This window comes from Schistocerca americana, chromosome X (genome assembly GCF_021461395.2).
Source record: "Schistocerca americana isolate TAMUIC-IGC-003095 chromosome X, iqSchAmer2.1, whole genome shotgun sequence".
In the NCBI taxonomy this organism is placed as follows: domain Eukaryota; kingdom Metazoa; phylum Arthropoda; class Insecta; order Orthoptera; family Acrididae; genus Schistocerca; species Schistocerca americana.
The window spans coordinates 311,451,296-311,478,880 of NC_060130.1; the positions used below are offsets into that span (position 1 = coordinate 311,451,296).

A 27,585-nucleotide genomic window follows, 5' to 3' on the forward strand; every position below is an offset into this window, starting at 1 on the left:
ATTCGCACACTCTGAGTGAGAAGAATATACGACAACATAAATGGTAGAACTGAGACTGTGCAATGACATTTCAGTATCAAGCTAAACAAGCTCAAAACTTCTCGCTTCCCACGCCCGGGTTCCCGAGTTCAATTCCCGGCTGGGTCAGGGATTTTCTCTGCCTCGTGATTACTGGGTGTTGTGTGATGTCCTTAGGTTAGTTAGGTTTAAGTAGTTCTATGTTCTAGGGGACTGATGACCATAGATGTTAAGTCCCATAGTGCTCAGAGCCATTTGAACCATGCTCAAAACTTGATTGCCTCATTTCTGGTGTACAAGCTCCCTTTGCCCAGAGCTAGTTGAGCTGCCACAAACAAATTTTGCAGCAACCTCTTTCTATCATAACAGTGTGTACCGAAATGTAAGGAAATAATATAGCGTAGTACGTTATTGATATTTGTAAAAAATTCTCAGGGCTACAACCAAGTTCTCTGATAATGCTGTGTGCCAATCACGTCTCGTCAGTACTGTCCTCCTGCAAATACCATTTCTATGCCGACGGCACCCAGCTTTACCACAGCACCCTACCTGAAGATTTCGGTGCTGTGGTCTTCCAGATGAATGATGTGATCGTCCAGATGAATGATGAATGATGGTATTTAGCGGTAAGGTGGACCGAAATCTTGAGACTAAAACTAAATGAGGAAAAGTCCCACTTAATGTTAGTATCCCATCAAAAATAGTACGTTCTGCACCCCGTGAGAGATACCACCCACTCTTCTCAATGGTATTCCAATACCATATCATAAAACAGTGAAGAACTTGGATGTAACTTTGGATGAGCATCCCAACCAGTTAGGAAATACTGTCGCTACATGCAGGAAGACTTTCACTTTACTCTATACCTTCAATATGCTTCGTAACAAATCTTACTAAACTGCGTTTTTGTCTCAACTATAGTAATTTACAAATACTGTAGTCCATATTAGATGTAACTTATAACGTTGCTTGAAGAAAATGTAAGATACATAGAATGCCCGATCAGATGTAAGAGAGAACCTGATGGCCTTAACCTTGCATTTTAAATAACTCCATAGATAAAAAGAAGTAACGCGTACATGTGGCTTCTGTGTTCCAGTGTGGAATGGTGTGCCACAAGAAGTGCGTTGTCGGGCTTTCTATCACATGTGGTCATCGCCGTCTGCCTCGCAAAGTACCAGTGTTCGGAACAGACTTGAATAACTACTTGTCAGAAACGGCACACCTCATTCCGTTTATTATCTGTAAGTGTATCGATGAAATAGACGCCCGTGGTCGGCAGTCAAAGGTAAGTCTACTGCATACAATTTACACGCTCTCTCACAGCCACCTAACGTACAACATCGATCGAGAAGTTCATTTCTCTGTGTGTCACAGGGCATATACAGGGTGTCTGGAGTGAAGACAAAATTGGATAAGCTGTGCAACGCTTTTGAAATAGGTGGGGACCTTGTTGACCTCTCAGATATTCATCCAAATGTGATCGCAGATGTGCTGAAGATTTACCTACGGCAGCTCCCCGAGCCGCTGCTGTCCTTCAAGCTCTATCCAGATTTTGTGAGGTAAGCTTCTCTTGTCATTAACAGTGATCTGTGCAACTATAATGTAGGTACATCACCAGCTTAATACACTACTGACTTTTTGCCGTGCTGAGCCGCTAAAGTACTTAATACTAGTCTGCGCTCAGTTTCCTCTGATCTTTCTACATCTTAATAACAGATTCTTTATGTTGGTGCTACTGTTTTGATAGTGTTAAAAGTACGAGGAGCATTCAGGCAGTAGTGCAATACATTTTCTTCTGAAAGCTCGTCGGTTTTATTCAGGATTCCTATACACGTAATTACTTTCACTCTTTTGGCTAAAAACCCTATTCTTCGATGTAACCTCCATTAAATATGAAGGCCCTCTTACTGGGAGGGCCTGCGTGCCGACATGGTACCATCCTGCTGGTCGACGCAGGAGCCAACGTCTTACTTCTTCAGTAACCTTCCCATCATCCACGTGCTGCTTCCCGTGAAGTGCATCTTTCACTGGGCCAAACAGATGGAAGTCGGTAGATGCGAGATCCTGGCTTTAGGGTAGATGACGAAGAACTATTCATTAAGTTCTGTGAGTTCCTCTCGGGTGCTCAAACTTGTTTCAGGCTTACCAACAGAGGTGTCCAGTTGTGAAGAGGGGTGTTTCATTGTAATGCGTCGATAACCTCTAATAAGAGTATATAAGAATATACAGCCTACAGTTGCAGGTTAACTTTATCGTTTACCTAGGTTTCGACGTTAGTAATAACGTCTTCTTCAGAACCTGGAAAAAGTTAATATTATAATGTGCTAGTAAATTATATTAGATATGGTCATCCTACAGGATGCAACGTGTAGTACTTACACAAAATATTATTTAAATGTTTGCCTAAAACAAGCCATGTCCTAAGTCAACTTTATAAAACTTGATGCATAACCATAAGGTTTTGTCACTTCTATTAAACAAGCTGTAGCAATTCACTTTAAGCCCGTTGTATGGGCCTCGTCGTGTGACTAGGGACTGCAGACCGCGAGGGCTTTGCGGTCTGCCTCACAGAGGGTGGCGCGCATGCGCGAGGCGTATAGAATCAAACTCTTATTACGCACGCGTCAGATAACATTTTTACTATGCATTAATTTTATACTTTACTGTTGTAAGTTAATTACAGTATCCAGCATGACTGCATTTTACATTCTACTACAGAGCCTTATAAACTGACCAACAAATCTCGTATGAACATCTGTAGGAAAGGTTCTATTATTACAGAAACTGTAATGGTTACATGCATTATGAATTACTGTAAACCTAATATAGGCTGGAAGCCCTCGAAGTACGCCCTATTTTTTAGATACAGTTGATCGTTCAGTAAATTGCCTCTATCTGTAATTAGGTGTGCATAAATTTGTAGTTCCTCAAGCGTGTCGAGCCTATAGCCCTTAACTTCGTGATGTAGTAGCTCTATGTCACGTAAAGGTTTTGGTGTATAAGCCATTTGCACCAGATGTTCCACAAAGGCTGACGCCCATGTTCCTACGCCCTTTATTGGAAGATGTTCTTTAAACCTTACTGCTATAGCTCTGCCTGTTTGACCTACGTAATAACATGGACAATCGTCACACATAATCTTATATACGCCTGATTTCGCTGACTTATCACAGTCTTTCTCAAGGGTATGAACCAAATTAGGACATGGCTTGTTTTAGGCAAACATTTAAATAATATTTTATGTAAGTACTACACATTGCATCCTGTAGGATGACCATATCTAATATAATTCTAGCACATTATAATATTAACTTTTTCCAGGTTCTGAAGAAGACGTTATTACTAACGTTGAAACCTAGGTAAACGATATAGTTAACCTGCAACTGTAGGCTGTATATTCTTATATAAACAATATCAGTTGCTGTCGCTGCATAAAAATGTTAAAAATTATCGAATAAGAGTGTCCTCATGTTCCTAAATTGTAGAAGTTACAGCGGTGTGTGACCGGCCGGCACGCGGGCGTGGGGCAGGTTTGCTCGACCGTACTACGATGATGACAAACGCTTCACCCAACAACAACTCACTGTGCATTTGTTCATCGCCAGGACTCTGTAGACTTTCTGCAAGCGCCTATGAACATCTGCGATGCTCTGGTTTTCCGCCAGAAGAAACTCAGTGACAGCCCTCTGCTGGGAACCCAGTTCCATTACGTACCCCATTTTGAAGGCTATGCATAGCGCCACCATCAATCAGAACTTCATGAAACTATAGGAGTTGAAGTGCGGATATTCCACGATGTCCCATAACAAATTCTGCATTTTTCCAACCGTAGCGGAGAAAAAAATGTGTTTGCTTTACTGACTTAACGCCCCCCTTATATACAATAACCATTCCGCTGATGTACGGAATGAACCGGCAGTGTTATTTGTTGAAGAATATAGGGTGAATGTTTTGAAGAACATTCGGGAAGAATCAGTTTATATCTACAGTGTTGGGACAGGACGAACAGAATATGTTGGTTGAGGCGACGTGTTAGTCGTTTTGCGATAACTTCGTCTAAGTTACGAATTCTATCTCGGTTTTCACATCACTTAGGGCCAGGCCAGGCTACAGGGTTTCCGCTAGCAAGCGATTATCAGACTTCGTAGATGGAGACGATAACCCATCTACAGTATCGAACTAGTGGCTGCAGACCATTGAAAGAATATCAGTCTGAAGTTTCAGAAATCTGTAGTATAAATGTCGAATAGAATAGAATGCCTAGTAGATTTCCAGAGCTGGAACCTGCTATTTGCTAACAAAAGTGATCTTCCAGATGTCAGCTACTCTTCTTTCCACCATCTTCCAGAAAGAAAACTTCTCCCTAGGGCCTATAAAATTCTTGTTGGCCAGGTGGTGACATTTTGTTGACAGTCGTCAAGTCAGCTAGAAAATAGGTTCTTCAGAGTGACTTATACTACTATGTAAAAACTTAGAGCTGATGCATTCCCCTTGAATTTCTACTTATTTGAAATGTATTTCATCTAGTAGCGTGCCTCATCCTTTCTGGGATTAGAACCTTGTACTTCACTGGTGTCCAATGCTGTAAAGATTTTACATCCCTACTTTTCGCAAAATATTAACCTCTGCGAATGGACTGTTCTTGATTCATCGAAAATAATTCACGTCTCACCTCCTGCGTTACCCCTTAATAATATTACTAATTGTTATAATTCACCATCCAGTCATATAACAATCAGTTTGTTTTCAATCTTTTTCCATGCCTCTTTTCTCACACAGACGTTACATTCTGTTGCGGTTTTATAATAAATGTAGATTGATGTTTAAAAGTGAAAGGCACACAAACAAGGTTTTGTTACCCTACTCTTTGTTGATTAATAACAAGCCTTATTAAACAACAGCTTATTAAATTAGCTTCAGATAACAAATGTCTAGCGTCCGTGAAGCCAATAGTGTGCTATAAACCAAATCTTGGAGACTAAAGATTTCAAGTACTGCACAGAATATTTTGTCATATCTTTAGGCAGGAAATGTCTAATCGAGTGGTCATTACACATTCTATGTTACAACTGTTAAGGGCTTTAATTGACTATAGTGTGATGCATCTCAATAGGGAAAGAAATTGAGAGAGAGTACATACAAGTAAATGATAGGCACTACACGAGAGTCACAGTAAAGTACCTGCATCATATGATCTCTGATTTCTAACATAAAGTGACACAAAATTATTTTTCCTCTGATGAGACACACATGATTATGTATAATAGAGGAGATGAGTTCCTCACTACAGTATAACAATACATTTATTTTAAATTACAGTGTGATAATAAAATGGGACATATTCAGATCAAAATTTATTGCCACACTGAAACACACAATGTCTATGACTGTAGAATAATTAAATTCTAAAAATTTTAACACAGATACTGAGTTAGGTGATGCAGTGCTTACACTTGCATTAGGGAGGAAATCGCCATCCAGCCTTCCAACCATCCAGATTTAGGTTTCCCATGATTTCCCTGAATCAGTCCAGGAAAACGCCAGGATGATTCCTCTGGAAAGGAACTGGCCAATTTCCTTCCCCATCCTTCCATAATCTGAGCTTCTGCCCCACCTCTAATAACCACACTACAGACATGATGTTAAACTCTAACCTTCCTTCCTTCATTTCTTAACACAGGGAAGAGAGAAATAAATTATCTTACCCACAATATATGAAATATACAAACATAAATGAACATAAATCCCACAAATCACGTTCAAACTACATGCAATAGTAGTAGGTCTATGAGTGTTTTGGTGTAAAGAGCATTTCTGAGTTAAAGTCCTAGGATGCCAACTTAGAACCCTGTTTCTCACTTTCCCCCAACCAAAACATTGTATTTCCCTATATCCTAAAGTTAAATTCTACACAATTACAATGGAAAAAATGGTGAACAAGGCTGAGTTATTTAAAACCCTTAGAAAATTATAGCAAAGCAGATCTTAATTAAAAGGAAATACGAAAATGTTAAATTTATTCAAATTACAAAACATGAGTTGGATGAACTTTATTTACTTTTTTACTGCGATACACAAAATGTACATTTACAAGTTTATCGAATTTATCATCACCACCTTTAAAAATTTTAGTATAACAATCTGGAAGAGTAATTTTATAATTTTATCTACGGGTAGTAAAATTTTATTTCCAAATTTAGTAGGCAAAAGTTCAGCTTTTGAAATTACACAAGATTTATGTTTCTTAACTTCTTATAATTTAGCGAAAAATTCCAATGAGCCATTACTATAATTGTTAAGTTCACTTAATAGGTTTTCAGTGTTACGGTTCATGGACACTTTTATTTATACAGGAAAAATTTAAGGAATAAAATAAAAATCTTTTCCATACATTTGGAGAAAATTTTAATTTTTGAAAAACCAAAGGATTACAGTTTCGATCTTCTTCAGTTTTATGAAAATAATTCAAATAGGAACGAAAACAAGAGGTTAAGAGATCTTTAATATCTTTCTAAATTTTCATTTCTTCACTTAATCAAAAATCTTGAGTGAGTATATTATGTTGGGAATCATTAGAGAAGCAATAGTATTATTTGGAATATTCCCATTAAAGAATGCATATAATTTCATTGTTATTTTTTGAGTATTTAAAACATTCATTCTTCCAGTCAAATTGATCACATAAATCCGATGATTTTGAATAAAATTGAAAGAACTTATATTTACATAATTTTTTTATTTTTTAAGATCTCTAAGAGAATCATCAGCCTTTAAGAAGTTATTTGGTGGATCAAGATTCCATAAATCTTGTGGAAATCTTCATTTCTCCTATTTTTAATATAGTAATTATGTAACTGAACATGATCGAATAAAGAAGAATCAAGTAATTGATATTTTTTGGTTAGTTTGGAAAACAACAAGAATATACTAAGGCATGTCATATTCTGTAGAATTATAACAATTAGTAACATCTAGTTCAAAATTCTTTTTCCATGTAAACAAGCAAATTGAATTGCTTGCAGTTCAAGGAAAGAAACTGTAACATTTTGATTCTCCAGTCTTTCTTGTTCAAATACAAGTGAATATTTTGGTTCATATTTTACAGCACAAACACGAATTTTCTTAATTTTAACAACTATTTTAACTGCTTTCTAGAGTGTAAATTTATTATTATCAGTAGTCCAATGAAGAATAGAATTAGCTTAATCTTTTCTCGAACTCCAAGTAAAAACAACAATTAAATCACCTTCGAACATAATTCCATTACAGTCTTTAAAAGTCCACCAAATAATTGTAATGGGTAACGAACTTCAATTTTTTAGTTTTAATTTTTCCATGGTTAAGAATATGTCCTTCCTTCTTTCATTCATTCAAGGGAAGGTAGTTAACTGAATAAGAATTGAAGGATGCTCAATTCTAGACAAAACATTATTGGCTACTTTAATAGTACTAGCATCAATAAATTTTAAAACTTAATTATCAGTTAATTTAATATTTGATTTTCCATCATACACAAAAAATCATTTCCATCTCTATGAATAACATCAAAACTCATATAAATTGCCAAAAATTAGGTTGAATCGAAAAATCATCAAAGTTCATATTAATTTCAGTTTCCTGGCTACGAAGATTTAAATTATTTTTTTGTTTCAGCATTAACAGGAAATGAAAAAATTGATTCATGATTTAATAAGGAAGAAATTCATTAATTCATCATTAAAATAAGTGTTACATTAGAACCAGTGAAGTCAATGAAACTATCATTTTAATCAGTTATAGTAATTTCTAAATGCTGAAAAGTATGGAAAGTTGGAATTTTAATATGATGATTTGGTTCACAAATTATAGGTCCTCCAAATTCATAATTAGGTTTGAAAGAAGCAATAATATTAGTTGCTTGATGAAAATGATAATTATGTTTGACAAATATTCCATCAGCTAGATGTAAATTTATATTAATTAATTCTAATGGGGTAATTTTAGGAAAACCTTAACCACAGTTTATGCATTAGGTTCAATAATTTGATTACTAAACAATAAAACATTTATAATTAAATTAGCTGCTTTAATATAGATAATATTGGACTTTTTCATTGAATAAATTTGTCTATATTTTTCAAACTATATTGCCCAAAAGCAATTTCTATCGTTTCGCCAACACAGTACAATTAATTATTTTTTGATGTAATATTTGGAGTTAAAAAATCCGAATAAAAACCAACAAGCAAAATGTATTTATCAGTTCCTCTTACATAAACAATCTATGGTCTTTTTCAGAATAGAAGAATTATCACTCAGTTGAAATAATATACTCATTTATATTAGTAAAAAATTATGTAAATAAATGACAGATTGCGACACAAAAACGTAAATTATAGAAAAGAAATCAAGAAATCAACTTGGTAAACATTCACCAAATTTTATTCAAAGTGTTATTATATGACCAAGTCGGTTGAGAAAAAAACTTTAATGATTTATAATTATAGTTTAGCACCAGGATAGATAATTAAGAAAAATAATCATTTGTATGTTTATTGAAAAAACTTAGATCAGCCAAAATATCAAGAATTTATAAAAAGAAATGAAGATAAAATTAATGATCAAATTGTTAGTTTCATTGAAAATCATGACGAAATTATTCCATTAGATGAATGTGAAGAAAATTCAGTTGTAGTTTTCGATGATTTTAGTTCTGAAAATCAAGGTATAGTTAGTGAATATTTTACTACAGGAAGACATAAAGGAATAGATTGCTTTTGTTTATGTATAACAATAGATATGGATAGAACTATTATGGAAGGTATATATGGAGAATGGTTTCAGAACATCTTAAATTTTGAACATAAACATAAAAATGAAACATAAACATTAAAAATAAAACACTAAACATGAATGATAAATGAAGTCATTAAACTAAAAATAAATACGATTACCCTAATTTTGTTATTAATAAATGTTTTCAAAACATTATCACGAATTTTTAAAAAAAGCGATATTAAACGGAAAAGTGAAAGAATGAAGAGTTTAAGAAATGGAAAAAACAATTAAGAAATGAATATGAAAAACTTAAAAAAGAAGATCTACCTGTTATCGATACAATAGAAAAAGTTAACCAATCAATTGAAAAAAAACAGTAAAGTTGAAAAACAGATGCTCCCTTATAATTGACAATATTCATACAAATTTAATGTTAATCCAGTACATGGAAAAGATGATGATATTATTCCTAAGAGTGACTACACATTTAGTGAATGTAAAATGAATATTTAATTAGAAAATTATTTAAAAGAAATGATACTAAAAAAAGAAAAAATGTTAGAAAACAAAAATAAGTCAAGGGATTTTTGGTTTTATCAATCACAGAGAAGATCGTGTTTTCCGTTTATACCTGTTGCTCATTGTAAATATATTGGTATGTTACCAACGTAGCTCAATGGTGATAAAATAAATATTGGTGTAAAAAATATGAAGCAACATATGGATTAATGATATACTCAATTAAAAAAGAAATAACTGTAGGTGATTTAGGAACAGAATTTTATTGTCCTGATTTACAAAACTATGCAAGAATTTTATTTGATTCAAATGCTGTATATAATAAAGGAAATCTACATAGACTAGAATCAAGTAGGCAAAGTAAATATAATAATTTGATTAAAACAATTGCTGAAGAATATTTTCCTAGTTTTCCAGAAATAAATCTTAAAATATTCTGAAAAACCTGGTGTTTCTATTTGGATCATTGATGTTATAAATTTAACTGATAGATTAACAGTAATTCATGGTGAAAAATAGGCAGGAAATAAATACTATCATAATGAGAAAGTGAAAATAATACAAATGTTAACAAACAAATTTAGCGATTTTATTATTAATAATCGCAATGTAATACCATTTTTGATTAGATTATTGCATAATATACCATATACATTTTGGAAAAGTGAACAACATGGTAAGGCACTACTAAATTGGGGTGTAAGTAATTTACCAAAGCCAGAGGTGTATCTATTGAATATTTCTTAGTGTGGACCTTTTACTAAATTAGAAGAAAGATTAACAGCTGATAATCCAGGAAAAAAAATTAGATGGTTTTGCCTATCTTGATCATAAAGATTAAGAATCTAGACATCGAGTTGATAAAGACCTTTAATTAGCTGCAACTGAAAGAATAAATCCAGTCTTCATTTTGAGAAAAAATAGCTGTAACTGCAGTTATAGGAATTATGTATTAAATTTGAAAATTAATAATGGGATGAGAAGTTGATTAAAATGGATGGAAATCATAAATTTCAAATCTCTTTAAACTGTATAAATGAAAAACTTTTGACTGATTATACTTTGCTACTAAGTAGGAAAAGAAAACCTAAATCAATTATACTTAAACTCAATGGCGAACAATTAAATATTAATAACTAATTTTTAAATGGCGTTCAAAAAAGAAATAAGAAGAAACAAACAGGTGGAAATTTATTAGTTTCATGAATTATTCTTGTTGTGAAAAAAAGGTTGAACATGTAACAAAACGGAAAGATGGTTGCCACTTCAGTTAGCTGCATTACCTTCTTTAGCAACAACTGGTTTGCTTGCTGGTGACTCTACAGCGATTGCAAATGTCGTTTTAAATAATAAAAAAAGGTGACACAGGAAATGAAGAAGAGAAACAACCATAATTTTAAATGAAAAAGAAAGGAAAAGGAGTGAAAATAATTTCAAAGAAATAATCATAAAGAGATTTAGACATTTATCTATTTTCGATATAGAAAAGTTAATTAAGCAATTAAAAATTAAACATTTTCAATGTGTTTTTATGATTGTTGAATTACCTAATGAAGCAAAAAATTAAAAACGTGGAATAGTTAAATTAAATATATCTGATCATGTCAGAACTCTGCAATTAAATAAATGGACATTTTTAGAAAGAAACCCAATAACGATTGAGGAAAATCAAAGGATTTTTCAGTCATTAGATCATAATACTGATAATGGGTTAATTTCAAAATTTGAAGATTTTTAGTTAAAAATAAAACATTTTCAGTCATTAATATAATGAAAATTAAAAAAACATAAAACCATCATTAGAATAGTTACAATCAACAATCAATGATTTTCATTCACAGTAGACCCAAAACGTAATAAAAGTAATTAAGCATTTTCGACAGAATGTAATTCAAATTTGTAAATTAACTAGAGGTTATGGTGGCTATATTGGTAGAAGAATTGTGAATGTAAATAAACTAATTCATGCAAGAGATGTAGTGCACCTACGCTATTCACAGAATTAATTATCAAATCTACTTATAAAAGCTGAATATAGTAGTATTTTAGCTTAGTTGTGCTAGTAAAACAGAGTTAAGTAATCTTTAAGAAAAAATATGTGATAAAACAATAACTGAAGTTATTTTCATCAGCAGAGGTGGACAAATATGAATGTCATTTTATGCTTCAAAATTTCTAGTTGTTGGTCAAAACATAAAGATAGTTTTAATATTTACTGATATATCATATTCTGATGAGAGTTGTTGACGAGCATTATAAAATAACTCATGACAATCAATCACTTAAAATAGTTCACAAGTCAAATTATCTAACTGTAAGCTTAAAATATTGCATTAAAAATGTTGCTCATGATGTAACGGTTCTTTGGTTTGACGAATTAATTTATTTATTTTTATTCTTAATAATGGAGAACGATAATAACATTTATTGTGCAATAAGTTTACTGAGCATCTCATCCTCATAGATTAACTACAATTGATGGAAGAACTTAAGGAATTCGTCCCATTTGTAAAAAGCAAAGAGGAAATTTGTTAAAATTTTTTGTATATGTTGTACTAAATATTCGTGAAAATATTGCTAATGAATTACATAAACCAATTAGAAAGACTTTTAAAAGAAAATATTTAATTTCTTTTGAAATAGATGATTTAAGGCAAGTTGCTTTACTCAAAAAGGATTCTCGAAAATTAAAAAGAATTTAAAAAACAAATAAAGTATAAAAATATGTATTATGTGCTATAGATGTTTTTTCAAAATTTGCTTGGACAATCAAGTTAAAGATGAAACACCAAAATATAGCTGATTTTTTCGAAAAAATAACTGTCAAAAAAACTAGAAATATTGCATTTATATATTTATATATATATATATATATATATATATATATATATGATGGTAAAGAATTCTGTATTTAATAATTTCAAGAATTATTGAAAAATTTATCGTTATTCAACTTTTAATTAACTACAAACAACTGTTGCTAAATTGGTTGAAGGAACATAAAAGAAAAAAATGTTGATAAACTTTGCTGTTCAAGGAAATTTTAAAAGGAGTGACAGTTTCTAAACTAATTCATGAATATAATTTCACAAATCATTCAATTATAAAAGTGGCTGTGAATGATGTAAATTAAAGAATTTGAAAAATCTTATTTAAAACCCCAAATTTATTACATACTGAATCTAAATATAAAATTGGTGATAAGGAATTAGCAAATTAGAGGAATTTTAGAAAAAGGTTATAAAACAGATTGGTCATCAGAAATTTTTGAATTTGGAGATGTTAATCATTCCAATGGAATCAGATATAACCTGAAAGATTTAAGAGGCGAACCAATAAAGTGTTTTTTTGTGAAGATGAGTTTCTGAAAACGAATTTTCGAGATGTTTGCCTTCTGAGATACCTTCAAATAAGAATGGTAATAAAGTTTATGTAAAATGGTTAGCTTTCTATAATTCACATAAAAGTTAGTTAAATAAACTAACACAAATTTTTTGAAATGTTAATACATTCTCTATATAAATGGAATACATTGTAAATCTAGACATGTTTGATACTGAATATAATTTTAATAGTGTTTATTAGGTTTATTAAAGGAGATGGAATCTACTTTGATATTCAAATAAGGGTTAACAAAAAAGAATTAATGTCAATATATTTTAAGATTTTAAAATTTAGTTGCTAGAACCAAGTAGGGAATTAGAAAATTTTATTAGATATATACAAATATACTTATGAATGTTATATGAAATTTCATTAGGAAAAAGTACTTGGGAATTTAGTTTTATATTCTAAGAAAGTTTGTTAGTCAATTTCTATCTTCACTCAGTTGTTCCTATGAATAATTATGTAAAATACTGAAGTAATTTTGATAATATAATTTCCTTTCATATAGTTATATAAATTTACTGAATACGGCACATAATTAATACTTAAAACAATATTTACATTTATATATCTCTTATTATGTATTTGATAATGTACACTTTTAACTGAGTTGAAATAACATAATAATCATCATTAAAATTATAAACATATAATATTAAAATAACTATAGTAAGCCTTAAATTTTCATTGTTTAATTCAAGAGATGTATGTGGTAATAATGTATGTATTTCTTCATTTGTTTCAACTATTATTTCAATTGCATCATGAATTACTTCTTTTAAATCTTCTATGTTTTACCTTTGATTTTATTGAAATTTTCCAAATCAATTATTTTTTTCTTTCATTTTACATTTGGCATATTTTCTAGTGGATGGTGAAACATCATGAGTAACACAGAGTCTAAATTATTTAATAACATAAATTATTTAATAACATAACAATATATTCCTGATTTATTAATACATATGGTGCATTTTAAATTTTTTATGGGTGATTGAATTACCCCTTTAAAATTCCAAATATCATAGAATCATCATTGTCATTACTTTTTCTAATAGTTGATCAGTGACCTTATTTCTAATAACTCTGCAACATCTTTTGCTTTATACTAATGATTATTATTTTCATCAATATTATTGAAACATTTTTACAACTATCAATGAGTTAATTATTTTCTAGATCCATGTGCAACTCCTTTCATAGGTATAACTATTTAAATATTTTTATTTTTAAAATTCAATAAATTTTTTTCCTTACAAATCGAAAGCGAAATTAAAACGATTTGTCCACTGTGCAATGAAGACAAAAAATTCATAAAGAAATTACAACAACAAGACATAATTTTCCCCAAAATAGGGTTGTAAAGATTGTTAGATACAAGAGTACTTCTTTGTATCTGGTATATTAGAAGAGTTATATGTGAAAAATGTGCAAAGGAAATTAAAAATTCTTCTAAATATATTCATAACAGTGATCATTCAAAAGATGTGTAATTTGCTTTAAAATGTAAAAACGATAAGGGAAGTGATTATCTAAAAGTTGAATTTTTTGTGAAAAATTAGTTTGCCAATTTTATTTACCAAAACATCAAATATTAGCATACCATGAAAAAATATGACATACTAATTAAATTTTTGCTTTTTCACTTACTCTTCTATGCAATTGCTTCCATCTTTTAAAAGTCATTTTACCAACTGTACAACTGTTTAAATCTGATAATAAATCATTTATATATTCTTTACAACTGTTTAATTCTCGTAAGAAAAAACTTTTTGCTCTGGAGCTGTATAATTCTTTTAAATTTTTTCAGAATATTGTAGTATTTTCGTAATTTGGTTTTGAAATATAATATGAATATTTCCCTGGATCTGTTATTTTTTAATGTATCTTCAATTTCTAATATTTGTCATTGTCTTACCAAACACTGAATTGCCCATTAAATTGTCCATATCTTTTGCAAAATCTTTAGCTGTCTTTGTTCTTATTTCTATAATAAAATCGCTATATTTGTTCAACTACTCTGATTGTTTAAAAGAGAAGACTATGAGTTTTCTTTAATTTTAAACCAAGATTTAAATATTGCTTAAGATTTCTGTTATGTAAAACTTATTCTCTTTATTATTTATTGTTTTTATAATTTATTTCCTCCTATTGGTGCTAAAAGTAAATCATAATGTAAATCATGTGTTCCTCTTGAATATTCTAGATCAACTTTGAAAATATAACTATCTTGTGTTTTAAGTGTTTTTTCAGCATTAAAATATTTTCGATCTGTCCACTCGAATTTTTGAAATTGTAAAAATTGAGATATTGTTCAACCCAATATATTATTTACATCTAAATTTGCAATTTAAATTGATTGTTATGTTAGTATAAATTTTTTCATGTATTTGGTATTTGATTATGCATGTCTTTTAATACTTTGGGAAATTCCACTTTGAACTACTTTTTCAATAAACGTAATCATACATTAATCATGAAAAAGTCTAATTCAGTTTTTGTCAATTTTAACATAGATTCCCAAGATAATCTCAGAGCTGTAAAGGACCATGATGGGTTCAGGTTATAAGATTTATTGTATGTATCTCTAAAAATTTCAAAAACATTTGCTAAAATTAAAACATTAGATTTATTCTATGTTTGTATATCGGTCTAGATTTTTTGGTATAGAATTATCTAAAACTGAGTCTTTCATAATATTGATTAGAAATATTATATTTATCAAGTCTTGAATAAAAACATTCTTTTTAGGTGATTTAGTTTTTTCCAATTTTTCTACAGAGTCCATATCTTCATGTCATAAACCTCTTTTTTAAAAAATATTCGTTCTATTTGTTCACATTCAAAAATATTTTGCTGTTTATCTTAATTGTTGTTCTGTAAGATCAAAAGATCATTTATCAGTACTTGATTTCATAAATTTAAATGTATCTTCAAATCTTGAAGATAATCCATCTTCAGTTAGTTTACTGAAAGAAATATATTTTTGTTCATTATTTGGAATTAACTCAATATCTCTTATAACAACTGCTAATTCTTTAATAAAGAGATAAACATCGAAATTTGTTTGATTTGGAGTATAAACAGGAAGGATTCTTATAATTAAGATTGCAATCTTGATGTGCAGCTCCTAAATATTTTCCCATTAAAGACCAATGATCTATTAGTTTCTTTTCTCCAAATTCAAATTCTCTTTCACAAATATAATAAGTTTCTGTATTTTTATAACTGATTACATCTTCTTTAGTCAATTTCAGGGTCAAATTTGACTATATATTCTAGTCATTTTTTCTTGATTCTTCTTTTAACGTTGCAATGAGTTTTTGTGGTGTATTTTTGTAATCACTATTGAAAAATTTAAAATAATAACTTAATATTATTGGTAAATATTTTTGTAATTTATTAATTTAATATTTTCATGATTTGGTTGACAAGTTTGAAAATATTTTAATAAACATTCGAAAACTGCATAAATTACAATAAGGACTTCTAATGAAATATTATAATTTCTAAATTCAAGTGTAATTCTTTCTTTTCTTTACAATAGTTTTCATCAGTGTCTAATTTTTCTTGTGAATCAAAATATCTTAGACATCTATGGCAAAGATAAATTCTTCCATTGTGCTTGGTTGTTTGTGTAGTAACTGTTCTAGAAAGATTTTTTAACCAACAGTATTATTTTTATTTTGAATTAAAAGAAGATTAACTTGCTTGTCGTGTGTGTGGTAAAGAGGATATACAAACTTCTTCTTCTTTTTCTTCACTGTTTTCTATGCTTAAACATTAAGTAAAATATTTTATTTCTGTTAAGTGTTTGGAATATCTGTTAGCTGAACAAGAAATTTAATTTTCTCTTTTTCAAAATTTTCGTCTAATTCTAATCCATTAACGTTAAATTTACTAACTCTTTCTGCATCATGTTCTACACGCTATAATGATTATTTTACTAAATAATGAAAACTATTTTGATTGTTATTTTTTATATTCACTATAGCTCGTTTATCTACAATTATTTTTGGTACAACAATATAACAAGAACCTAAATTTGGATTGTGTATATTAACATTTAATTCTAAATTATGATTATAAAATAAAAACGAACCCAATTATTTCCTTTGCATACCTGCCATTTCAATTAATATGTTGTTCGTTAATTTCTGATGATATTCCTCTAAATCGGTTTTTCTTAATAAAAACTTCATTAGATGTTTTAAAATTAAACTCTCGTGATTCTTCTTGTATTTTAAAATTAACATAAAATTTCATGTTAACATTCTTTGAATTAAAATATTCTTTAATTTGGTGATTATTTTTGCTTTAACTTGATTACAATTCTTGTGGCCCCAAAATTTTAACAATATTATTAATTCCATAAGTTATTATTGTTGATGCAAAAGCAGAAGCTTTTCTAAAAATGCATTTGTTGATCTTAAAAAATCTTCATCAATTTAGAAAATTGGAATTTGATAAATTTTTCTGATTACTTTTTGTTTAATTTTTGATATTTATCTACTAGAAGTTTTTGAAAATAATTCTTATTATTATTATACTTAATTTTATTCTCAGATCTATTGCTAAGATCGGTTAATTGTTGTTTATTATGGTGAGAATAATTTTTTAATTTTTCGTTTTACTGAATTTTTGAAGGTCTTTTGAAGATGTTTTACTGAAATCGTTATCATTATTAATTTTAACTTCACTTCCTTTAAAAAGATCACTGAATGGCGACTTTCTAAGTTTAGAATAATTTCTTATTTTATCAACAGACTTCAGATAGAGCTTTTGCAGATATTTACTCAATTCATTACAGTGTTCATCGTTATTAATATAGCCGACAGGATCTGCTACAAGATCACTTAACTGGATTTTCTAAGTTTATAATAATTCCGCATTTTTTCTGCTTTAGCAATTGATCGAAGTAATTCTAATGTCTTATGTTTTACTTCTTTCTTATTTCTTTCTTTATTCATTTCTTTCCTAGTCAATTGTTCAATAAATTGAAACAAATCATCTATAGTTACATTTGAATAACCTTTTCTTTACAATAATTTTCTAAATCTTTTAAACTCAATCTGCACATACCTTTGCAGTAATTTTCTAAGTTCTTCAAGAACTCAGCTTTGCCCATCATTTTTTTATCGCATTTATAGAGAAGGAAATTTTATTTTTTTATTAAAATGTTTACTGTTAGAAGTACCTTTTCAAATATTGGCTTTGGAGGTTCTTATTTATAAAGATCAAAATTTATGAGATTTGAAATTGTTTAAATGATAATTTGGTTTGTTCAATATAGACAAATAAAATTTTTGGTCCGATTTATAAACAGTAAAATTTGTTATATTTGAAAATTTTTAAATGAGGAAATGAGAATTTTTTCTCGAATGGGCACATGCAGTTTTTTGGTTCTTATTTACAAAGTACAAAAAATATTAGATTTGAAAATTTATAAATGAGAATTTGGTTTTGGAATAGGTAACTGAGATTTTTAAAATTTTATTTTTTAATGCAAATTAGGATTTCCTTTACAATAACTTTCTAAGCTTTTTAATTATCTCATTTTTTTCTCAATTTCACTTTTCATTGTGTTAATGTAGGTTTTAATTTTTGAATATAGCGAAATGAGATTTTTTTGGTTGGGGGAAAAGTGAAATTGGGTTCTTGATCGTCATCCTGGAAATTTGATTAAAAAATGCTCTTTGCACCAGAACTCTCATAGACATAGTATTCAGATTTCATGTAAACTACATTCTAGTAAGTAAAGTCTGCACATTCCAGTAAGACTAAAAGTGCAATAGACACAAAATGTTAATACAAAGACTAAATGCCAAATAATTAAATACTGTTTTAAAAAATATGTGTTAATCACAATAAAACATTAACAGTAGACCAGTAACATTGCAGTAAACCAGCACATAATGTATGATAACTAAAGTCTGCTACAAAATATTTAGAAATTACAGAAGGAGGCAAAGTACAAGTCACACAAAATTGCTACAGCTTCCACTACTCAAATGATAATATTAAAATACAATGAAACTATTTTTAGATTTCTCAGTTTTGATTAAAAACACTGGTGGCACACATCTTAGGTATGGTCACTTGTTTGCAGATTAAAAGTGTGTGCCAGATCGGGACTCGTATCTGTGATCTTTGCCTATCATGGGCGAGAACTCTACCGGAGACGAGGTACTGGCATAAGTAAGGCTTTACGGACGGTTTTGAGTCACGCTTCGACATCTCAGTTTGTAGAGTACTTGACCCAAAAGGCAATGGTCACAGATTGGGGTTCAGATCAGGCATACTGTTTTAATCTGTCTGGAAGTTTCAAATCGGCGCATAGTTCGCTACAGAGTGAAAATTCATTCTGCAGCAGCAATAATTTTGTTAAATGCATGTGAGTGGTTGTTCCGATTTAAAAGACAATGCTGTTTGACATGATTAGATGATGGATGTTGTACTTGTGCAATTGGGGAAGGTCCTGGAAAAAGCAAAGGGGAATGTTGAACATTTCACGAATGCAAAAGAGACTATGACAGTTAAAGGCGTTAAGACGTGCATGAGGAATGCTAGTGCTTAGAAGAAAAGAGGTAACAATAGGATTTTACTCAAGAAGTTTTACAGAAATCTACAGAGAAATAGGAATAATATGAGAAGACGACAGATGTAGGCGGGGAAGACAGATGACTGTGCACGGTGATTAAGGTGTTTGAGGGCATACATAGTGTAGGAGAGGTTTGGAGGTGTGAAGATAAACGCAAAGTTGATAAAAATAATGACTGCGCAGCCCATTTATATAGTGTGCTCTCAAAATCTCGACTCGAGGTGAGACCAGGGAGGAAGAAGTTCAATCACTTACACTTTTTTGCACTGGTCGGTGTGCAGTACAAATCCAGCAAACAGTAGACGGCTTCGTCAATGTACAGAAGCAATAATATGTATGTTGCAGGCTGGCCAAAGAATTCGCTTCTGACGAAGACCTGGACCGGGCGCGGTGCGTACAGAGCTTCCGGGAGCTAGTGGCGCGGCTGCCCAAGTCGCACTACCTGACACTGGCGGCCCTCATGCTGCACCTAAAGAGGGTGGCCGACGAGGCGGACGTCAACAACATGCCCGCCAGCAACCTGGGCATCGTGTTCGGCCCCACGCTGCTGCGCCCAGACGAAAGCATGCCATCCATGAACTCTCTGGTCGATACTGTGAGTACGCTTACTGCTGTATGAGAATGACTCGATTAAATTAACCTGTCCACCGTACAACCACATTAGACTTTTCCTTCAGTCTAGAGATCGTAAGTAGGATATACAGTCATGAGCAACTGAACTGAATTGGTAGTAGAGCGTAGTATCTACACTACTGGCCATTAAAATTGCTACACCACGAACATGACGTGTTACAGACGCGAAATTTAACCGACAGGAAGAAGATGATATGATATGCAAATGACTAGCTTTTCGGAGCATTCAAACAAGGTTGGCGCCGGTGGCGACACCTACACCGTGTTGACATAGGGAAAGTTTCCAACCGATTTCTCATACACAAACAGCAGTTGACCGGCGTTGCCTGGTGAAACGTTGTTGTGATGCCTCGTGTAAGGAGTAGAAATGCGTACCATCACGTTTCCGACTTTGGTAAAGGTCGGATTGTAGCCTATCGCGATTGCGGTTTATCGTATCGCGACATTGCTGCTCGCGTTGGTCTAGATCAAATGGTTCAAATGGCTCTGAGCACTATGGGACTTAACATCTGAGGTCATCTGTCCCCTAGAACTTAGAACTACTTAAACCTAACTAACCTAAGGACATCACACACATCCATGCTCGAGGCAGGATTCGAACCTGAGACCGTAGCGGTCACGTGGTTCCAGACTGAAGCGCCTATAACCGCACGGCCACACCGGCCGGCAGGTCTAGATCCAATGACTGATAGCAGAATGTGGAATCAGTGGGTTCGGAGGGTAATACAGAACGCCGTGCTGGATCCCAACGGCCTCGTATCACTAGCAGTCGAGATGACAGGCATCTTCTCCGCATGGCTGTAACGGATCGTGTAGCCACGTCTCGATCCCTGAATCAACAGATGGGGACGTCTGCAAGGCAACAACCATCTGCATGAACAGTTCGACGACGTTTGCAGCAGCATGGACTATCAGCTCGCAGACCATGTCTGCGGTTACCCTTGACGCTGCATCACCGACAAGAGCGCCTGCGATGGTGTACTCACCGACGAACGTGGAAGCACGAATAGCAAAACGTCATTTTTTCGAATGAATCCAGGTTCTGTTTACAGCATCATGATGGTCCCATCCATGTTTGGCGACATCGCGGTGAACGCACATTGCAATCGTGTATTCGTCATCGCCATACTGGCGTATCGCCTGGCGTGATGGTAAGGAGTGCCATTGGTTACACGTCTCGATCATTTCTTGTTCGCATTGACGGCACTTTGAACAGTGGACGTTACATTTCAGATATGTTACGACCCGTGGCTTTACCCTTCATTCGATCCCTCCGAAACCCTACATTTCAGCAGGATAATGCACGACCACATGTTGCAGGTCCTGTACGGGCCTTTCTGAATACAGAAAATGTTCGACTGCTGCCCTGGCCAGCACATTCTCCATATCCCTCACCAATTGAAAACGTCTGGTCAATGTTGGCCGAGCAACTGGCTCCTTGATTTCATTCATGGTATAGTCCGCCTAATAATACTATAATAAAAAATATTGTTGATACTGTTCAGATTATAATGTCTGAAGTTTTAAAAATAATTACAATTGGAAGGATTAATGCGATTTCTACATCAAAAATTAAGAAAATTACTGCAATTAAGAAGAATCGAAGTGAGAATGGTATTCGTGCTGATCTTTTTGGGTCAAATCCACACTCAAATGGTGATCTTTTTTCTCGGTCATTAATTAATTTTTTTGATAATGTTGTTGCAAGGATTATAACAATTATTGGAATAATATTGATGAACTAAGGTATCGTGTTGAAGCTGCATGGGCAGCTATTCCTGTACACGCCGTCCAAGCTCTGTTTGGTCCAATGCCTAGGCGTATCAAGGCCGTTATTTCGGCCAGAGATGGTTGTTCTGGGTACTTATTTCTCAGTATCTATGCACCCAAATTGCGTGAAAATGTAATTACATATGTCCAATGAATAACCGTTTATCGTCTGCACTTCTTCTTGGTGTAGCAATTTTAATGCCCAGTAGTGTACCTATCATCCTGATTATGAGAGCGACACGTCGTGGCATCGACTCCAGAAGACTTCGAAAGTGTTGAGGAGCCATCCTCAATTATGACCGTTCAGCTGCCGCCCACAACATAATGAAATTGGGCGCAGCTGACTCGAAGAAGCACACGTCTCGCTCGATGGCGTCCCAGATTTACACAATAGGACTGAGATCAAGTACGCTAATGGGACGGGTTGCACAAGCGTGCTCACATGTGTGTGAAGTGTTGCTCAAATCATTCTAACTCAGTTCACGAGTATCGAAATGATACACTGTTCAGTTGAAGGTGCAGGTCACTCGTGTATTGCTGTATACAGGGTGTTACAAAAAGGTACGGCCAAACTTTCAGGAAACATTCCTCACACACAAATAAAGAAAAGATGTTATGTGGACATGTGTCCGGAAACGCTTAATTTCCATGTTAGAGCTCATTTTAGTTTCGTCAGTATGTACTGTACTTCCTCGATTCACCGCCAGTTGGCCCAATTGAAGGAAGGTAATGTTGACTTCGGTGCTTGTGTTGACATGCGACTCATTGCTCTACAGTACTAGCATCAAGCACATCAGTACGTAGCATCAACAGGTTAGTGTTCGTCACGAACGTGGTTTTGCAGTCAGTGCAATGTTTACAAATGCGGAGTAGGCAGATGCCCATGTGATGTATGGACTAGCACGCGGCAATAGCCGTGGCGCGGTACGTTTGTATCGAGACAGATTTCCAGAACGAAGGTGTCCCGACAGGAAGACGTTGGAAGCAGTTGATCGGCGTCTTAGGGAGCTCGGAACATTCCAGCCTATGACTCGCGACTGGGGATTATCTAGAACGACGAGGACACCTGCAATGGACGAGTTAATTCTTCGTGCCGTTGACGATAACCCTAATGTCAGCGTCAGAGAAGTTGTTGCTGTACAACGTAACGTTGACCACGTCACTGTATGGAGAGTGCTACGGGAGAACCAGTTGTTTCCGTACCATGTACAGCGTGTGCAGGTACTGTCAGCAGCTGATTGGCCTCCACGGGTACACTTCTGCGAATGGTTCATCCAACAGTGTGTCAATCCTCATTTCAGTGCAAATGTTCTCTCTACGGATGAGGCTTCATTCCAACGTGATCAAATTGTAAATTTTCACAATCAACATGTACCGGCTGACGAGAATCCGCACGCAATTGTGCAATCACGTCATCAACACAGATTTTCTGTGAACGTTTGGGCAGGCATTGTTGGTGATGTCTTGATTAGGCCCCATGTACTTCCACCTACGCTCAATGAAGTACGTTATCATGATTTCATACGGGATACTCTAGCTGTGCTGCTAGAACATGTACGACACAACATGTGGTTCATGCACGATGGAGCTCCTGCACATTTCAGTCGAAGTGTTCGTACGCTTCTCAACAACAGATTCGGTGACCGATGGATTGGTAGAGGTGGACCAATTCCATGGCCTCCACGCTCTCCTGACCTCAACCCTCTTGACTTTTATTTATGGGGGCATTTGAAAGCTCTTGTCTACGCAACCCCGGTACCAAATGTAGAGACTCTTCGCACTCGTATTGTGGACAGCTGTGATACAATACGCCATTCTCCAGGGCTGCATCAGCGCATCAGGGATTCCATGCGATGGAGGGTGGATGCATGTATCCTCGCTAACGGAGGACATTTTGATCATTTCCTGTAACAAAGTGTTTGAAGTTACGCTGGTACGTTCTGTTGCTGTGTGTTTCCATTCCATGATTAATGTGATTTGAAGAGAAGTAATAAAATGAGCTCTAACATGGAAAGTAAGCGTTTCCGGACACATGTCCACATAACATATTTTCTTTCTTTGTGTGTGAGGAATGTTTCCTGAAAGTTTGGCCGTACCTTTTTGTAACACCCTGTATGAACAATGGGACTCAGATTTTCAGGTACTAATGTGAGGCGATGGTAGATGTAGCCCCTTTCCACACATGTAAACCGATCGCATGAGAATAACTCCATCACGTGCCTCCACTGTGGCTTGTTACCAAGTGTGACACATCGTCTGATACTATCTTGGACGTATCCATTCTCTGCCACTGGTGTGTGTGTGTGTGTGTGTGTGTGTGTGTGTGTGTACTAACGTGTACCTAGACTCATCAATCCTGGTATTGTTTCTGCAGCCATGTTAATATATGTGCTCTTTTACGCGTACTTAGCCAGAGGTATTATCGTACTCCAAGACATCCGAACGATCTTAACTGTTATGATAATGCCTGTCTCTGGAACATATGTGTAATTTCGTGTGATTTAAAATGCGTTCGCCTGATTTGCACGCTGGTTTTCCTGCAGTTCCTCTGATCTTCTTACGGAACAGTCGTTTTATTCCACAAAATGCTTACCGCAAGAGATCACTAGAGGTCACTGCTCTTTATAGCAATCAGTCTATATGAAAATTAATAACATATTACTACAAATATTGTTGCTAGAGTTGATACAGTCCGTAGCGTTTGTAAACTAAACTTTATTACAAATTAGTGACTGTTTCAAATGCACCACCAACCTCATTCGTATCTACTAAAAAAATAACACCAGTAACTCACTCACATAAATCATTCAGTAATTCTCGGTTGAAACTAAATATTTTGATGAAAAAATAAAGAATACTTAGTCTTATATAGTTCTGTGAAAATTCCAAATTGCCGGCCACTGTGGCCGAGCAGTTCTAGGCGCTTCAGTCCGGAATTGCGCTGCTGCTACGGTCGCAGGTTCGAATCCTGCCTCGGGCATGGATGTGTGTGATATCCTTAGGTTAGTTCGCTGTAAGACAATTAGTTATAAGTCTAGGGGACTAGTCCCATAGCACTTAGAACCATTTGAACCAATTCAAAATATTTTTGCTCTCTTAAGTCTTTCCGACCATCTATTAACCAGAGGCGAGGTACTGGCAGAAGTAAAGCTGTGAGGACGGGGCGTTAGTCGTGCTTGGGTAGCTCAGTTGGTAGAGCACTTGCCCGCGAAAGGCAAAGGCCCCGAGTTCGAGTCTCGGTCCGGCACACAGTTTTAATCTGCTAGGAAGTTTCACCTATCAACCGATGTTTACTTGGCGACAGGTTTTTGATAAACTGGTTAAAAAACTAATCAGTGAAAAAAAACATGATTAACATCAGCAAGCGCCGTATAGAATCCGCAACATGAAAAACCTATTTCTAGTAATGCACTATAGTCATGACATGTCGTGATTCTATGTGCAGTTTCAAATTCCGTTATTGCCCTTGTTATCTAGCACCAAGTGACACTAAAAGTCTTAAGGTACTCATATGCATATGTTTGAAATTTGTGTGAGAAAACGAACTGTTTTGTTCTCAATCTGGATTCAGACGCAATTGCCAAGAAACCAAAATTTCGTGCCTAACCGAGAATCGATCAAGGCACCGATTTTCATTGCTGACTAGGCATAAAGACATGTGAAACATCAAACTTTTCACCAATATCAGTTTGCGAATTTTCTTCTGCCCCAAAATCCTATCAAGCGCCTATTGTCCCTCTTAACTTAACTAACCACAAAAGATTTTTAGTATATTTTCATTCGCAAGTAAAAAGTGTGTTTATAATTGGAATTCAGTGATGTAAATTTTTGTGACTGTCGGGGGATCGAGCACATCACATAATTGGATTATTGTCTAAGCACAATCAGACGTTTGGTATGTTTTCACCAGTTGCGACATGTTTGAATTTGAACTGACGAAACATTTTTCTTTTCCCTCTCCGGGATTTGAACTCGATACCTTTCGTCCTACGAACAGTTTTTTTCACCTGTAGCTGTATGTGCGCATATTTGACCAGAAATAACGTGCGAAAAATTTTGTGCTGAATGGGTGTCCAACCCCACACACATCACCACGAACGCACGGTAATTATCGAATTCTTTTTCTTCGGTAGCTAGGAGTGGCATGTTACGGTAGAAGGTTCTATGCTGACTCCGAAGAGACATTAAGTAGAGAATTCTTTTTCGCAGTAGCTAGGAGTGCCGTTTTGAACTTGAAGTGATGTGACGAAAAGATCACTGTCTGGCTGGGAGTTGAAACCAGCACGTATCGTTATTGTTTACAACACACGAAAAGACTTGAAAATAATTTTTTTTTCACAAGTACTGCGGTGTACACACGCTAGGGCTTGAAATAGCATGATAAATATTTTCGCGACGGGTCAGGATCGAACCCAGGTACGTGCCTTTCATGGACATCTAGCGGCGCTTTCAATCTTGGGGAAAACAACAAAATTATGGAACTGTATCGTCTGGAGAGGCGATCTGAATTTAATTCACAGTCCAGTGAACGGATGTCATGTTTATTGTGGATTCTGAAACACGGTGCAACCTGATTTTCTTCACTTGGTGTTACCAGAGGTGAAGGAGTTGTGTTCGTGTCTTTTGAAAACGGTCGCCTCACGTGAGAATCGAACCTGTACCATGCACATACGAAACTCGTATCAATCAACCAGACCACTGAGGCAGTATCATGATTGTGTTGCAGCGGAAGGCACACCGCACTCTACGAGAGTTCTGACTTCCTCAGGGTGGATTCCTGCCTGTTCAATACATTCATATCCTGGCTCTGTTGTAATCTTCTTCGACCACATCGCCCTTCACCAACAGCTTGGTTACTCAGTGAGTACTTCTGACATGACTAATACCTCAGGTAATTCTGTAATTCAATGAGAGTTTGTATTATACTGAAGTCACCACAAAAAGCAGTTCATATACGGGTTTAATTGCTAATTGAATACGGTTAATTTAAGACTCCAGCATCAAAAAGAGCTTACAATATTGACATGGTGAAGAGAAACCGGCTCTAAATTAACTGGTCAATTATCAGCAAGCACCTACAACGAAAACTACGCTAATCGCAGTGGGATGTAAAAGCGCTTCTTGCCATCAATACCCCGATTCGAATTCGTTTGGAAGTTTTCGGGGTCTCAACAAATTTCTTAGTCCGCGAATTGCTAATACAGAGTATGAAGTTATCAGGTAATTCAATTATATTATCATTATTTCTATTATTTCCTGCATTCACCCGCTGCTACTGTTGTGCCTGCAGGAAGCATTTAATGCAATTTGGTCATTATTGGAAGCAGTTTCTCAATAATAGGTAATTATTTGGTTGTTCCCATATTCAGGAAATACTTTTGACGTTAATATTGGACATCTTCAAAGGCTCGTTGATTACAATCGAACTAAATTTTTTTTATGAACTCGCTACTTGATAACAGAAATCACGTTGAATTACTTCATTTATTTCTGCTTAGCAAAGACGCTCGTAAAAAGCTGAGACAGACGGTATATGATAATTCAAAAGCCTGAAGATGTAAATTACCTATGTTAACCGTCATGGTCATTCTTTACAGATAACTTGTTCGACTTGGGCGAGGTTTCAGCGGAATTAGTTTCAATTTAGATTCCTCTTCAACGACGTATAAAAATATTTCTCAGTTACAAACTTCACGACCGATTCATCGACGTTACATTTATTCGCCCACCAAACATTCTGCGTCTGTGGAATACCAGTTTCAGTGAACTGATTTACCGAGGATTGTGGTACGTAATGCTCCTTGTCACCGGAAAATACCCAGTTGCCTTATTCTGTTACATAACTGCACTGTAGCAGTAATTTCGAGGGCAAGAAATGCTTACGACTGCAGAATTTA

At 34.1% G+C, this 27,585-nt stretch overlaps 1 protein-coding gene across 1 annotated transcript in view; it reads left to right on the forward strand.

Moving 5' to 3' along the window:
* The window catches only part of LOC124555986 (rho GTPase-activating protein 45-like), a 672,894-nt gene extending 652,990 nt beyond the window's left edge, over positions 1 to 19,904 (forward strand). The window contains exons 13-15 of the mRNA XM_047130031.1: positions 1,118 to 1,306; positions 1,396 to 1,580; positions 19,631 to 19,904. Coding sequence (XP_046985987.1) covers positions 1,118 to 1,306; positions 1,396 to 1,580; positions 19,631 to 19,904 — 648 coding nt within the window. The remainder of the gene's footprint in view (positions 1 to 1,117; positions 1,307 to 1,395; positions 1,581 to 19,630) is intronic.
* The last annotated feature ends 7,681 nt before the right edge of the window (positions 19,905 to 27,585 follow it).